The 16250-nt window shown below is 37.7% G+C and overlaps 4 protein-coding genes across 4 annotated transcripts; 1 reads left to right on the plus strand and 3 right to left on the minus strand.

Annotated features, from left to right (window-relative positions):
- Positions 1-6568: 6568 nt before the first annotated feature.
- Positions 6569-7531, plus strand: LOC141534017 (uncharacterized). Its single transcript, XM_074253157.1, has 2 exons — positions 6569-6799; positions 7169-7531. The coding sequence occupies exons 1-2, from the start codon at positions 6569-6571 to the stop codon at positions 7529-7531; spliced, it is 594 nt and encodes a 197-aa protein (XP_074109258.1).
- Positions 7532-8511: 980 nt separating this feature from the next.
- On the minus strand, positions 8512-10557 carry LOC141534018 (uncharacterized). Its single transcript, XM_074253159.1, has 2 exons — positions 9288-10557; positions 8512-9203 (listed from the first exon to the last, which is right to left on the minus strand). Exons 1-2 carry the CDS (start codon positions 10555-10557, stop codon positions 8512-8514), a joined length of 1962 nt encoding a protein of 653 aa, XP_074109260.1.
- A 1747-nt stretch (positions 10558-12304) lies between these two features.
- On the minus strand, positions 12305-15158 carry LOC141534019 (uncharacterized). The gene is made up of 2 exons (XM_074253160.1): positions 14709-15158; positions 12305-14251 (listed from the first exon to the last, which is right to left on the minus strand). Exons 1-2 carry the CDS (start codon positions 15156-15158, stop codon positions 12305-12307), a joined length of 2397 nt encoding a protein of 798 aa, XP_074109261.1.
- Positions 15159-15161: 3 nt separating this feature from the next.
- Positions 15162-15740, minus strand: LOC141534020 (uncharacterized). The gene has a single exon (XM_074253161.1). The coding sequence runs from the start codon at positions 15738-15740 to the stop codon at positions 15162-15164; it is 579 nt and encodes a 192-aa protein (XP_074109262.1).
- Positions 15741-16250: the final 510 nt, after the last annotated feature.

Here is a 16250-nt window from a genome sequence, read left to right on the forward strand (position 1 = left end):
GGTTTTATAAACCAATCAGTTATCAGTTTACCATCTGATCTTTTAACTAATACATCTAAAAAAGACAAGCTGTTATCTTTTTCTACTTCCATGGTAAATTGTATATTCTTATCGAAACTATTAAACAATTCCAAGATATTATTTACTTCATCCTTTGGTATAGCTGTGATGGTATCATCCACATATAACTTTAAGAAATGCACTTCAAACGGAAAAACCATCAATATCTGACCAATAACATAATTCATAACAACATTAGCTATAATTAGGCTCGCAGGATTTCCCATACTGCTGCCTTCAATTTGTGCATAAAATTCACCTTGATACATGAAGTTACTTGAGTCATAACAAAATATAATGAGGTCGACCAATACCCTCTTTGAAATTTTTACCAAGTGTTTGACGTTTTCCCAAGTTTCCTCAATTCCTTTAAGTATCAAGTCTCGACGTACATTTGTGAATAATCAGATGCCTGAGGAAGATCTAATAAATGGCCGAAACGTCGCAGAAATAATAATGTAATTTGTTATTATGATCCTATCTAGTCTACATTCCTGATATACATATTATAATTAAAGAAAATTGTTTGTGAATTAAGTGAGTGTTGATGCCGAGTAACGAAGTTTATAGTTTTAGAGTAAATTTAGAGAATTAATGTTACAGTTGAGGTTTTAGAATTTTTAAGAGTAGAGTCAATTTTAGAGTCAAGTTGTGAAAAATATCAAGGTCAAGTCATTTAAAGGTTTTATTGAGTTATTTTGAGTTTTGAATTTTGTGTTTCGAATTTTGAGTTTTGAGTTTTGAGTTCTGAATTTTTAGTTTTGGGTTTTGAGGTTGCAGAGTACGTGGGTAAGTCAGCGTTACCGTGGAGCGGGACTATAAGTCACCCAGTTTCGTTTGACGTTAGACGTCAGTCTAACCCTTTGAGACTTCCAGGTGGAATGCCTAAGTCTGGTTGAGATGCCAGCGCTCCGACGTAAAGGAATATGGCGAAAGCATATAGGATCAATTTAAGTTTTCGGTTAAGTTTACGTTTTAGCTAGTTTTAATAATTTCTAGCGAATAAAAAATTATCTACTTTTGTTTAATGTTACATTTACGTTTTGAGTTTTTGCGTTTCGATCCCAGCCGTAGTCAGTTCCTGGAGAGCATCCACCAAAGGAATATCCGTACTCAGAACCTCAATGGTTTGATTAAAGATTTAAAATATTTGGGAATTAATTGATTATAGAGATTTTATTTGTCAGTGAGTCACGTTTAACAGTCGAGTTTTGGACTCCGTAGAGTACAGTCGTGTTTGAGAGTTGCCGCTTGTCACTCCAGGTGATCGGACGTGCGTAGAGTTTCAGTTCCAGGTTAAGGTTTCAGTCTTTTGCATTTTATTTTTGGCTCCAGATAAAAATACAGATTTATAAAATTGTTAGAAATAAAATAAAAGGTTACTCAGCATCGACGTTGTTTTTATAAGGTATGAGATCGCTTTATTTATTGTAATTTGAGCGTTAATAATCGAGTTCTTGGTTATGAGACATTAGATAGCCGATTCTACAGAATACTCTTGTGTATAAATAACACGACTCTACAAACAAAATTTTCGTTCTTTGTCCTAAAGTTTATACTATTATTTTCCAGTTAGTTATGCACAAAAACGAAAAGAAAATATCTTTTTTCGGTATAAAGTTTGCTTTTGTGATAGTTATAATAATAATACTCATTTTTCAATTTTTTCATAAATTTTAATTGATTTTAATATTTTTAAAAAGACCGCGCGGTGAGAGTGGGGTATTAACATTTACACTGTTCCGCTAGATGGCACCCGAGTGATAAACAACCATCAGGTGTTATTTACAAGCCCAGAATAACTTAAAATGTCGTCACGAAAGTGCAAATAACGATGCTGATGCATTTTGTTTTATATGTGGTCAATTTATTAAAGTTCGAGACGTGAAATATGAACTAAAGACATCTCACGTTCTCTGTGAAGCCTATGAAGCATATTTTGACTGTCCTGTACGGAATCAAGATAAGCCATGGTCTCCACATGTTGCTTGTAGTTATTGTAGAAGGTATTTGGAAGGTAAGCAATTTTTATTTAATTAAGCGATGAATCCAAAATAATAGACATATTAATTTTTATTTTCATATTTTTAGGTTGGTATCGAAGTGAGAAAAGGTCTATGAAATTTGCAATACCAAGAATTTGGCGAAAACCAAAAGACCATATTACTGACTGCTACTTTTGTATGGTGAATCCGAGTAAAAGACGTAGAGGTAAAAATGCAAAACCGATTGAATATCCTGACCACGAATCTTCTTTTGCTCCAATTGCTCACGACCTGACACGACCAGTACCAGAGCCACCAAAAAAAATATCCCAGAAAAGTAGCTCATCTTTTAGTTCTTATAAAAGTAATTCCGATAAGCAGTTTTCCTACACCTGAACAACCAAAACACTATTTCATTACTTCAGAAGATTTTAACGATCTAATTAGAGATTTAAATTTGCCAAAAAATAAAGCAGAGCTTCTAGGCTCTCGGTTAAAACAGTGGAATTTGCTTGATGATGTTAAGATTACGGATCAGCGGACTAGGCATGAAATGTTTGCAACGTTTTTCACGAAGGAAGATGGACTTTGTTTTTGTAATGACATTAAAGTTATGTTTGAAGCAATTGGCATACCCTGTGTCCCTAGCGAATGGCGTTTATTCATTGACAGCTCTACAAAAAGTTTAAAAGCAGTTCTATTATAATATACAACGGAAATAAATTTCCTCTTCCAATTGCTCACTCAGTACATCTTAAAGAAAATTATGAAAGTGTCAAAATTTGGCTTGAATCTGTAAAGTATCATGAGTATAACTGGGAGCTGATTGGAGATTTTAAAATGGTGGGATTTTTAATGGGGCTACAGCGTGGATATACAAAGTATCCGTGTTATTTGTGCTTGTGGGATAGCAGAGCGGATTCTAAACACTATATTCAACGGTCATGGCCTGTAAGAACAGAATTGTGTGTCGAAAAACAGAACGTCAAATTTGAGCCGATTGTTGAAGCGGAAAAGGTGTTAATGCCGCCTTTGCACATTAAGTTAGGGTTGATGAAACAATTTGTTAAAAAACTGGATAAAACTTCAGCTTTTGGATACTTAAAAAAATTTTTTCCGAAGTTATCGGAAGCAAAGGTTAAAGCTGGGGTTTTTGTTGGTCCGCAAATAAGACAGATTTTCGCCGATGAAAAATTTCCAACGTTGCTGAATCGTACTCAAAAAGTAAGTTGGAACAGTTTTAAAGCAGTAGTTTCTGGATTTTTAGGAAATAATAAAGCTGAAAACTACGAAAAGTTGGTTGAGGATATGCTTACAAATTTTAAGGCCATGGGCTGCAGGATGTCATTAAAAGTACATATGCTGCATGCTCATTTGGATAAATTTAAAAAAAATATGGGAGCCTATTCCGAAGAGCAAGGAGAACGTTTCCATCAGGACATCATGAATTTTGAACAATGCTATCAAGGCCAATACAATGAAAACATGATGGGCGACTATATTTGGGGTTTATTGAGAGAAAGTAGCTATGAACATAAAGAAAAAGTAAAAGTGTGCACTTTTAAGTTATTTTCCACTTTTCTGTAAGCTAATTTGATAGTAAAACTTAATAAAAATAATAAACATTTTTATTTCAATAGTTTTATTTTCAATCAAAAATTAAAATCCGAGATTTTTAAAAATTTCGTTCAATCAGTCTTCTAAGCACAAAAGCAAAGTTTTTCATGCCATATATTTTTTTTCCGTCTTATTACGACCTAAACTACCGAAATTTAATGCTTTGCAATCAGAGTCAAATTTCATGTTGACCCGTGTAATCTAGAGTACGTTGACAGATTTATTTGAGAATATGGTTCTAAGTTTGTTTAAATTCATTTATTTATTTGAGATTGTTATTTTAAGATATATTTAGTTTATTTGTTAATTTTATAAGAGTAAGGATCTATAACAAGACTATAGCGATACCTATTGTTAGTTATATCGTTCCGATAATTTTGCCGTAGTTATGTTCAAGTTTGTTATTTAAGATAAAGTTTTGGTTAAATAAATAAGGATTTTGTTGAGCATAAATTTTTGGTGTTGCGAATAAAATCATTGCAATCATGGATCCAGTCTCTACTCGAATCACACCCTCTCTCCACGAACCAGCACACTGAGCAACCCCGAGGTATCCCGTTGTCTTTCTGGTTGTTCGTTATTTGATCTATATTTTGTTAAGTTTTGTGTTTCCGATTACGTTTACGTTTATTGGCTAGTTTGATAATTTCTAGCGATCAAAAATTATCTAATTTCGTTTAAGTTTTGGGTTACGTTTACGGTTATGTTTAAGTTTTAGTTTGAGTTTGGCTAGTTCGATAATTCCTAGCGAATAAAAATTATCTGATTACGTTTTTACTGGTTCGGTAATTCCAGTGATTAAAAATTACCTGGCGCCCTATTTTTAGAGACCAGAAACCAAAAATCGGAAAGATACCGAAGTATAATTTAGAATTTTAGTAAGAAGTAAGTTCCCGTAAACCCCCAAGAAAAATCCAATTATAAATTGGCGATTCACGCCAAGGTCTGGAAGCGTGGAACACTGTAACGATCGAACACCTGGATCGACTTCAAAAATTCTCGTTATAATGTATGAGAGTGTGTGTGAGATTTAAAATAAAATTTAATCATTGTAAAATTGAGAAAATAAAGGCCCTAGGGGTATAAGCATGGTGAATTTGCCCCCGAAAGGTATCGGCTTGATACTGCGGGGATTTTTAGGTACTAGTAAGATATTAAGATCCTGAGAGTTTCAGCTTTTGAAACCAATTGGTCTTTGAGAAAAAGCCAAATATGTAAAAATCAGATAAAATGAATATTCTCAGAGACTATTTTATCGGTTGACTTATACTTGGGATATGTTTTGAGGGTCGATAGTAGCTCCTCGGAAAAAAATTGGGAGCTGGATCAGTCGACAACAACCTCGAAAAAAATGACTTTTTAGTTTTAATTTCGACTTTTCACGATGTTACGGTTCTGGTACAATTATGAAATAATTTTTTTTTGGATTCCTCATTCAATTTCCTATGGACTTAAGTGCTTTTAAAATTTTTAAAAAAGGTACGCCATATAGACAAAAAATAAAAACCACTTTTTAATTAATTATGTTCTTTTTTTTTGCAGTAATATTAAAATTATGTTTAAATTGTCGCTTTTAGTCATTGAATATGGTATGTTATCGACTCAGTCGTCTTATGTGCAAAAAAAACCGCACGACCGACGCGCCCACTGGCGTATTTGGTCGTATATACAACAGCTGACAAAAGTGTTGTTTATGATCTGAATCTGAGAGATTGTCTGTTCACATTTTATTTGTTAAGCTAATAAAATGACTCCAAATAAAACAGTCAATGATAAGTGTTGCATTTGCTCAAAAATAGTAAAGAAAGTTCCGGGAACTCCTAAAACTTTATTAACAGAACAAGACATTGATGAGTTTTCTTCAGTATTTGATGATGAAATTTTTACTGGTGATATTGTTTGTGGTAAATGTCGTGTAGAGATGTATAAAAAAAGAAAAGTTGAACCGGTGGTTATTGATGCTGAAGATGGATCTGAATCTATCGTTAGTCGAATGTTAGAACGAACGGAGTCTAGTCTGTCACACATGACATTGTCTCAGTCAAGTTCAGATGATCCTTCTTTTAGAGTCAACATTACTCCTACCGATTGTACAGAGTACGTTGAGATTCATATGAAAAGAACTATTTCAACTCATCGATACTGTTGTCTTTGCGGTAATACTAGTGACTTAATTATTATTCCTCAAAAAGCCCGAATGCAGTCATTCATTAAGCGACGAGTCTTCATACCAGATGGAAATCGATGCTGTCGAAATCATTTAATAAACAAACGATTCTATGATGAATCTCTATGTTTGATCAGAGTTTATTCTAACTGGACTTTAATTTCATCTGTAGAATTAAGTAATATGATGGAAAATTTTGCTGTTGAATGCGATTCAACATTACTGAATAAAATGAAGTATTATCGTTTATCAGATGAGAAGCTTCGTGTTTTGACTGATTTAAAATGGGAAAATGTGATTGAGTTGCGGAATTGGTTAGTTTCAATGAGAAATACTGATGCTCGAAGTGTAACTCAAGCAATAATAGTGTTTTTGGTTAATCTTCGCACAGGTAATTCAAATAAGTTAATATCTACAATCTTGGATGTTAACGAAGAGCAGTTAGTGTCAAAGTATTGTGAGCAAGTCATCCAATCTTTCGAAAAAGACATTTTACCTTCGCGTTTTGGTTTAAATGCAGTATCTCGGGCTGATCTTATTGAGAATCATACATCTTTAGTTGCTAAGAAACTTCACAATGATTTGAATGATAAACTCATTTTAATTTGTGATGGGACTTATGCTCGTCATGAGAAAAGTTCTAATAATGAGTACCAAAGAAAGTCATATTCTTGTCAAAAAAAAAGTACCACTATGTAAGCCATTCACGATTTGCACAACTGATGGATACATAGTTGATATGTTGGGACCGTATTATGCTAACCAAAATGATGCTACTATAATGCGGGATATCATAGATAATCCTGATAGTATATGTCATTTATTAGAACCTGGCGATGCATTTGTGGTAGATCGAGGATTCCGTGATGTGAAAGGATACTTGGAAGAAAAAAATTATAAAGTATTAATGCCAGCACTCAAAGGAAAACAAAATCAGTTAACAACAGCTGAGTCTAACGCTTCAAGAAATGTAACAAAAATTCGTTGGGCTGTAGAAGCAGTTCATGGGATGTTAAAACAAAAATATCATTTACTCGATCAAAGAATTGACAACAAAATGCTTCCTAGGGTTGGAAGTTTTTTTAAGATTGCCTTATTTTTGCATAATATGTATAGTAAGCGTCTTACTTCCGACTCAGCGTTTTTGGATGAAGTCATCGAAACAATGAAATCGCAAAATAATGTAGTAAATACGTTAGCTGAAGACGTTCAAAAAAATTGCTGGCAGCGAAAAAAATTGCCGTTTCAAACAATTTCATTTGAAACTCTTGAAGACTTTCCGGAAATGACAGAAAATGATCTGCGTATTTTTTTCACTGGTTCCTATTAATTGAAACAGGCTGTTTCCTATTTAGCAGAAATGCTTGATGAAACAGGTAATCTCACTATTCAATATGTGAAAGAACAGTCAAATATACCCAAAATTGAAGTTCAATCCAGACACATTAATAGAAAGGTTTATAGATGTTTTATTGAGTATAAAAAAAATGCTATTGGTCCAAAAAGCATATTGAGGCATAGTTGTGAGTGTGCAAATAGTCTGAGAACAATTGGATGTTGCTCTCATGTTGCTGCTGTTGTTTACTATTTATCACACGGGAGATATTTAACGAAGATTTTAAGGCCTGCTGAAATACTTAGCAAATTATTTGATAGAGACAGTATTTCACCTGTGATTGAAGAGGATAGTGATGAAGACTGATAAAATATGATTATACATTTGTTTCCTCAAGTATATCTTTCATTTTATTCGGTTATAATACCGGCACCTTCTCTCAAACTTGGGTAGGTTTCTTACAACTGCAATTATTTGGTGGTCTTGAAAAAGACCGATTGGTTTTGGACTACGTAGTAGTTCTGAGATGACTTGTTAGTCACACGCTCTTAAATAAGAGCCTTGAGTAGTCTTGAGAAGACTTAGTTGGTTAGTTCTGAAAAGAACTGTTTAAGTTTTAGTTCTAAAAAGAACTAATTTAACAATGCCAGTCAGCGTTTGGTGTAGTTGAGATGATCCGAGTTGGTCCGATTATTGAGTAGTGGATATATAAGCTTTGCTCGCTTGATATCCAAAGATACTGCACTGTATTGTAAGCCTTGCTCGCTTACTGTAGATTCTTGATTGGCTTCTTCTTCTTCTTCTTCTTCTTCTTGTTCTTCTTCTTCGCTCAGTGGATGGAAGTGGACTGTTTTGGCAGCTCTCCTCGCTGCCTCTTTTAAACAGTCTTGTGATTTGGGAGGGGATTTGGTTGGGTTAATTCATTGGCTCGCTAGCTCCGATGGACTGCGTGGGGGTTTCGGGGTAGCGGCCCAATAATGGCTCAGAATAATTTCCCACTATGATTGGGATTATTTTCTACTAGCTCTCTCGTTATGGTCCGTGCTTTTGTTAGTACCTGATAAAGTTCTTAGCTACGATTGGCTTTTTTGTCATAATCAGTACGATTGTTAGTACTTAATGAGAACCTTGACTATGGCTAGCTCCTTAGTCATGGTTGTTGCGATTGTTAATGATTCATGAAGATCTTAACCATGACTGGCTCTCTAGTCATGGTCCGCGCGATTGTCGGTACCATGACTAGCTCTCTAGTCATGGTCCGTGCGATCGTTGATGCCAATTGATGAATTTAAGGGTTTTTTCAACATTCTCCCCCCCCCCCCCAAATTCTGCAAGAATGCAGAATTTCACTCTGATGCATCTTGGTGAGGAGCCAGTGGGAGGGGAGCTAACTTGACAATTGGTCTGGTGAGAGTTGTTGTAGCTGTCTTAAGAGTGACTACTCGAGTAAGTCCATCCTTCCCTGGGTGAAGTTGAATTACTCTCGCGAGAGGCCATTTTGAAGGGGGAAGTCTTTCATCTGTTATTAGCATCAAGGATCCTAGTTTGATATCGTCTTGTTGGTTGCGCCACTTTGAGATGGACTGATGTGCAGATAAGCATTCTGCTGACCATCGGTTCCAGAATTGTTGAAATCGTTCTTGAATCCGTTGAAATTGAGATAGTCTTGACTCGTTTACGGAGGTTAGAGATGGTTCAGGTATAGAGTTGAGCGCATCTCCTCGAATAAAATGGCCTGGAGTTAGAGCAGAGAGATCTTCTGGATCATCTGATAGAGCACTGAGAGGTCTTGAGTTGAGTACTGCCTCAACTTGTGCTAAGAGAGTAGAGAAATCTTCAAATGTGAAGCTGGTCTCTGATATTGACAATTGGAGATGACGTTTAACAGATTTCACTGCAGCTTCCCATTTTCCTCCCATGTGCGGTGCTCCTGGGGGATTAAATTTCCAATTTGTACCATCATTAGTGAGAAGACGTTGAAGCTCTTTTGATTCTGATGTAGCCTGAGAGAAGAGACGTTTCAATTCGTTGTCAGCTCCTTTGAAATTGGTTCCACAGTCGCTGTGTAATGTTTTGCAGATTCATCGTCGACTAGTAAATCGTCGAAATGCCTTCAAGAAACCTTCGGTTGAGTAGTCTGAGACTGCTTCAAGATGAATTGCTGACGTTGAGAAACAGACGAAGACTGCTATCCACCCTTTGAATTTCTTCGCACCTCTTCCTTGAAATGTCTTTAATGTAATTGGTCCAGCGTAATCAACTCCAGTAGTTTCAAAAACTAATGATGGAGTCACTCGAGATGACGGTAGAGGTGCCATGAGTTGTTGTGTTCGGACTGCTCTGATTCGGGCGCAGACTAAACAGTGTTGGATAAAGGACTTAATTGGAGCTCTTCCTCCTAATATCCAACATTGACGTCGTAGGTACATTAGTGTGAGTTGAGTTCCACCGTGGAAGGTCCGGGCATGAGCATCAGCGATGAGAAGTTCAGAAAGTTTGCATTGTCGAGGTAATATGGGTGGGTGCTTGCTGTCATGATCAAGTTTAGAATTTTGAAGACGTCCTCCAACTCGAAGTATACCTTGATGATCTAATCTTGCAGTTAGTCTAGAGAGGGCATGAGATTTTGCTAGGGGTTTTCCTGATACTATGGTGCTGATTTCGGATGAGAAGTATGCTTGCTGAGTTGCTTTAATCCAAAATAGTTTTGCTTTCTCTAAGTCTGCTGGACCAATTGGAGATGTTGATACGTTCGAGTTGGGGATTCGTTTGAAACATGAGATGGCTCGTTGACATAGTGCTGTTATTCGTAGTAGCTTGTTAAGGCCTTTGTGAAATGTTTTTACACATGGAAGATCGATCAAGTCCCAGATTGATGGTTGTATTACTGCAGTTAAAGAGATGCCAGGTCGTTCTTCAAGATCTTCTGTTGGAGATGGAGCTACTGAAATTGGCCAATGTTCAGGAGATTGAGCTAACCAAGATGGACCTGTCCACCAGAGATGATGACTAATTAGTTGAGACGCGTTTAGACCTCTTGAAGCACAATCTGCTGGATTAAGTTTACCTGACGTGTATCTCCAACATGCATTTGGAAGTGTTTGATGAATAGTTGAAACTCGGTTTCCAACGTATTCTTTCCATTTCATGGGGTTATTTTTGACCCATGCAAGTGTTATTGAAGAGTCGGTCCATAAAAATACTGGGACATCTTGGAGTTCTAATGTAGATTGTGTATGCCTTATGAGATGGGCGAGAAGCACTGCAGCTGAAAGCTCTAATCGTGGAATTATTAGCCTCTTGATTGGAGCGACTCTAGTTTTTGAGCAGACTAGAGTGACTTTTGAGTTTCCTTTATGATCAGTGACTCTGAGGTAAACAACATCAGCCATAGCTAGTTGAGATGCATCAGAGAATCCATGGAGTTGTACTGAGTATGAATTAGCTTGCAGATTAATTGTGACCCAGATGTCGGAAAAAGGGTCTAGAGTAGGGAAGAGGGACTGAGTCGGAGAGAGAGGGCCGATGGCTAGTACGAGACAGGGAGGAGTAGGGCGCGGAAGAAGGGACCAGGAGGGGAACAACGGCAGCTACCTACTCTTCGTTACTCATGTTTGCCTGATACTTCGACGGGCGTATTTTCTGGCTAAATTATTATTTAACATTGTAAATAATTCATTTTCTTGATTTAAGTTGTTGTTTACGAGTGCAGTATTATTATTTTAATTATTATTACTATTGAAAAGTATTATTCACTAAAGACGTGTGGAAATATTTAGTTATTTAATTTAGTTTTGATTATAAATATTCAGAAATATATTTTTTTTTTAGTTAAAATCGTTTTGTTCAAAACAATTAATGTTTAATAGTTCAGATGAGTTAATAATTAGTTAATCATAAAGTATTAGTTTGTCTGCGATGATTATTATTTGTGATTATATTTTTTTTGTTTGTTTAAAAATTTATTGAAAGAAAATTTATGTAATTTAATTTTGGAAACAAATTATGGTAAATTTCCAATTTATAAATTATTCTAAGTTCTCAGCCGAGTTAGTATGGAAAAGCGGCGAATGGTTATAGAATGAAAGAAATGACGATTATTATTTAAAAGAAAAATATTTATAACCGAAATTATTCTAAGTCCCGAGCAAATTTTAGTATGGGAATGTATTCTGTTGAGTTTGTATGTAATCTGTTGATATTTGATTCCCAAAACTCCGAATTTGACGATACGAATGAATATAAAATGAGGGAATTGCCAATTAAATTGCTAGTTTGTAAATAACGTGTAGAGGGCAAAAACGATTATTCTGGTTCGCTGTAAGTGACTTTTGGAAAAACTGATAAAAGCGAAAATTGGCGTTCGGAAAGGCGAGTCTTGTGACCGAGTGTTATTGTGGGAATACTCTTCCATCAATAACAATTGGAGGGACATTACCTTGGTTCGCCTAGAACACTGGTAAGTACCTTTTGAACTCCCCACAAGATTTGACTTCCCCGGATTTTTGACCCTCAGTCAAAGATCCGGTAGGTAATCACCAACCGTGTAGGTGGGAGCGGAGAGGACACTCTCCATCCGCTCTCGGGGTAGAGAGTTAGGCCCAGGGTGACGGCTAGTCTCCTGGGAGGTGGGTAACCAGCTTTTGGGATCGTAGTTCGCGATTTGAACGCTCACGGGAGCAAGAATGGGTGTAAAGTTGTCTTGTACAGACCAGTTTTGATCGGACCTTAATACGCGTGCGCGACCGACGTCACGAAGACATTTTGGTTTGGTATTGTTGTCGTTAGATTTAGTTTGCTGAGGTTCGATATAACCTAAAAATTTTGTATTACGAGAGTGTGTTATTTTGTTTTGTAACCGTTTTGAGACGATTTTGGTAATTAAATGATTTATTTTGTTTCTATATCATAACCTGTTTGATATTTTGAGTTATTTATTTAGACGTAGTTATTATTTATTTATTTAACTGAGTTCGGTTGTTTTGATTTTGGATTGTGTTTTGTTGATTCAACCCCCCTTTTACCCTGGACTCCGGCGAGCTTCAGATTCGAGCGAGGGGGCGTTTTGTGTCGCAGTAATCGTTCATAGGTGTTCAGCGTTTATTCGTTCAAAAGAATAAACTCACCAAAAATTACTCGTTACATAATCCATCTAGGTATTCGAAGTTCGGTTAACTTTGAGATGTCTTCTCGAAACTTGGTCCATTGATTTATTGTATCAGGGCAAAGTTGATCATCCCAATCAAGCTTCTCAAGCCAAAGTTGCTGGAGCAGAATTTTGGCTTTAATGACCACTGGAGAGATGAGGCCGAGAGGGTCGAACAGTTGAGCTACTTCTGAGAGAATTGATCTCTTGGTTATTACTGCACTTTCTGAAATGGAGCTTTGAAACGTAAACTGATCATGAGTTGATAACCAGGAGAGACCTAACACTTTTGATAGTGATTCATCAAAGGTGTGAAGCGATGACTTGTCTTTGGTTTGAGATGTCGATGGAATAACAAACTCTTGTGTGTTACTTTTCCATTTATCTAGTGGAAGACATGCTGAGGCGCACATGCCATTGAGCTGTTGAGCTATTGTGTTGAGCTGGTCAATTGAGTCAGCTCCACCTGAGATGTCATCAACATAACTTCCTTTCAGGATTGCATCAACTGCAAGAGGATAATTCTCTCGTTCGTCTTCCACTAGCCTCTTGAGGGTTCTACAGGCAAGATACGGCGCTGATCGAGTCCCATACGTAACAGTTGTCAGTTGATATGATTTTACGTTACGCTGCTCATTTATCCAAAGAATTCGTTGCAAATCCCAATCATTTTGATGGACTTGAATTTGCCTGAACATTTTTACAATGTCTGTCATGAAGATGTATTTATAGCGTCTGATCCACAACAATACATCAATGATGTCTCGTTGAGTTTTTGGACCTGTGTGTTGAATGTCATTGAGAGAGACTTGAGAAGTGGTCTTGCATGATCCGTTAAAAACAACTCTGAGCTTTGTTGAGGTACTCTGTTTTCTGAGAACTCCATGATGAGGTAAATAATAAGGATGTTGAGGTTCCGGGGCATCCTTTGGAACTGCTACCATGTGGCCTAATGTTTCATACTCTTGCATGAATTCTATGTATCGCTGTTTTAGAGTTTCGTCAGAATCTAGACGCTTGAGAAGTCGTTTTAAACATCGGTGAGCGATAGCTCTGGAATCTCCTAGTTGTGAGATTTCAGTTGAGAGTGGTATTCGTACCACGTAGCGTCCGTCTTGATTTCGTGAGAGGGTGCTAGTGTAATATTCTTCACATTGTGCTTCGGCTAAGCTGAGAGATGTCTTTGTTTGATGTGGTACTTCTTCCTGAACCCAGAATCTTGTGAGGAAGTCTTGAAGCTCATCGTTTGTCACAGTATGAAGAGACCTGAGAGGGAGATTTCGTGTTTGAGATGATGCTGGTCCAAGAAAGGCCCATCCAAAGATTGTGTGAATAGCTAATGGCTCATCTGATTGCCCTTTAATTATTGGAGATGGTTCTAGAATTTGATTGAGAGTGTCAGCCCCTATGAGGATTTCAACGTGTCCAGGCTTCAGGAATTCTGGATCTGCTCTTTCTAGGTTGCTCAGATGAGACCAATGCTGGTCTGTGATGGAGACTGATGGAATCTTAGTAGTGATTTGAGACAGGATATGTGCTCTGAGATGGACTTGTTTATGTGAGATGCAAGACTCAATGGTTAAGTTAGTTTGACCAAGAGTTTTGCTTGAAGACTGATTACCCACGCCTAGGATTGGTATCACAGTGGCTAGTTGGTCAAGTTTTGCTTCTTTAACTAGCTTGGCTGAGACTAGTGTCAATTCTGATCCTGGATCGATGAGAAGACGGGTTGTATGTTTTTTCATGTTGGGAGACACTACTAGTACTTTGCAAGTGGCCAGGATTACTGCAGTTCTTGTGTTAATTGCTGACAAAGCTATTGCATTTGCCTGAGCAGGCAATTGCTCTGGTTGAGATGACTTATTTGCCTGAGTAGGTAATTGCTCTAGCTGAGATGACTTGAATATTTCAATTGTTTGAGATGACTTATTGATGGTAACCTTTTGAGATGACTTGTTATATTTGGTGATGTTTGTATCAGTTTGAGATTCTCTTGATCTGAGATGTCTTCCTGGCTTGAGATGACTGCGTGGGTTTCGAGATGACAGCTGCCACCGTCATTGTGGAGCTGGCTTGTCTTCGGTCTGGGAATGTTGAGACAATGATGTTAATCTTTCAGAGAAGGCTGTTAGAGGTGTTGATTTTTCCTTTGACGTTGTAAACAAACCATGTAACAATGAATGATGGCGTTCCTTACAGAGTTTGCAAGTCAGGGTGTTGCTGCACTTATACAAGTTATACCTCGGTGTCTACCGAGGCAGTTGTAGCACAACCGTTCGGTTTTCACAAATTGAAGCTTCTCAGCATCTGACTTTGTTGAGAAGTCTGGACAGAAGGGGAAGGGGCAAGATAATGATTCTTGCCACAGTACTTGCAGGTGTTATTTAAGTCCTTTACCCATGGCTTGGTTTCTGGTTGAGATGACGTTCCAGGTTGCTCAGAGATGACGTGATGAACCTTTGCTGGTTGAGATGCCCTCGTTTCTGATTTTGTCTTTCTTAAAGTGGTCTTGGACTGCTCCTCGATACTTTCTAGAGCTCTAGCAGCACCAGTTAGAAAACCAGTTAACTGTTCTAGAGATGGATACTCCGTTGATGACCCAAGATGCATTTCCCAATCTTCGCGAGTTTTGGAGTCTAGATGATGTGTCATGAGATGAACGATGATTGAGTCCCACTGGTCAACTGGAAGTCCGAGAGCTTTCAGAGAGTTGGTTGATTCAAAAACGACGTTGAGAAGATCATTGAGAGTTGCTGATGACCGAACTCCTGGCGTCATTAAGCGTAGAAGCTTGTCCAGTTGAGCTGCTATGAGAAGCCTTTTGTTCTCATACCTCTTGACTAGCATGTCCTAGGCTACTTGGAAAGAGTCAGCTGAGATTTTGATGTTTGAGATAAGACTAGCAGCATTTCCAGAGAGACTGTTTCTGAGATGGACAAACTTTTCTGCATCGGAGATGGCTTTGTTTTCCCCTATCAGTGAGACGAACAAATCTGAGAAGGCTCTCCAATCTCCGAAGTTACCGGAAAATGGTGGAATCGGAATCTTAGGCAATGATGATGGTCTGACTGCTGTACCTCCTATTAGACTTACATTAGCTAGGCTGGTTCCACTTGGTGGGTTAGCTGTTTCTAGCTCTGAGATTCTTTCTTCCAAGGCTGCTTGAATACAAACAACGCACTGCATAGCAGTTTCGTAGGCGTTGTTTTTTATGTAAGGATCGTCTGATGGGATCTCGACCTTAGACAGGATGATCTTTTCGTGCTCTGCCTCAAACTTTTCCCAGTTGGTCTTGAGCATCAACAGCTTTGCTTTGGCCACGTGAATGTTGAAAGATTGGTGAGTTTCGGCCTGAACTTCCTTCTGCAGAGACATGATGAACGCGTATTTTGACTGCTGCAGCGACAATCTAGCCTGAAGTGCTGACATCTTTGAGGATTTGAGTGACAAGACTTCCCGCAGCACTTAGTGCTCCGCAATGCGCAAAGTAGTGAAACTCAATCTCAAACAATGTTGTGCACTCTCAGAGATAAGTCTGGAGATGTCACTTAGTACTACCCAAGCCGAGAGAAGATCCGGCTCGAGGGACCATTTAAATGTTCGGTTATAATACCGGCACCTTCTCTCAAACTTGGGTAGGTTTCTTACAACTGCAATTATTTGGTGGTCTTGAAAAAGACCGATTGGTTTTGGACTACGTAGTAGTTCTGAGATGACTTGTTAGTCACACGCTCTTAAATAAGAGCCTTGAGTAGTCTTGAGAAGACTTAGTTGGTTAGTTCTGAAAAGAACTGTTTAAGTTTTAGTTCTAAAAAGAACTAATTTAACAATGCCAGTCAGCGTTTGGTGTAGTTGAGATGATCCGAGTTGGTCCGATTATTGAGTAGTGGATATACAAGCTTTGCTCGCTTGATATCCAAAGATACTGCACTGTATTGT

Source organism: Cotesia typhae, unplaced genomic scaffold (assembly GCF_013202065.1).
Source record: "Cotesia typhae breed Kobodo isofemale line unplaced genomic scaffold, CoteBio_Ctyphae scaffold_13, whole genome shotgun sequence".
In the NCBI taxonomy this organism is placed as follows: domain Eukaryota; kingdom Metazoa; phylum Arthropoda; class Insecta; order Hymenoptera; family Braconidae; genus Cotesia; species Cotesia typhae.

Coding starts and splice junctions, on each gene's coding strand:
- LOC141534020 (XM_074253161.1), bottom strand. CDS start 15,740: ATGTCAGCACTTCAGGCTAGATTGTCGCTGCAGCAGTCAAAATACGCG.
- LOC141534017 (XM_074253157.1), top strand. CDS start 6,569: ATGTTGGGACCGTATTATGCTAACCAAAATGATGCTACTATAATGCGG. Junction 6,800..7,168: donor AGTCTAACGCTTCAAGAAAT/GTAACAAAAATT, acceptor TAATTGAAACAG/GCTGTTTCCTATTTAGCAGA.
- LOC141534018 (XM_074253159.1), bottom strand. CDS start 10,557: ATGGCTGATGTTGTTTACCTCAGAGTCACTGATCATAAAGGAAACTCA. Junction 9,204..9,287: donor CTCAGACTACTCAACCGAAG/GTTTCTTGAAGG, acceptor CCAATTTCAAAG/GAGCTGACAACGAATTGAAA.
- LOC141534019 (XM_074253160.1), bottom strand. CDS start 15,158: ATGCTAGTCAAGAGGTATGAGAACAAAAGGCTTCTCATAGCAGCTCAA. Junction 14,252..14,708: donor AACCAGAAACCAAGCCATGG/GTAAAGGACTTA, acceptor TCATCTCAAAAG/GTTACCATCAATAAGTCATC.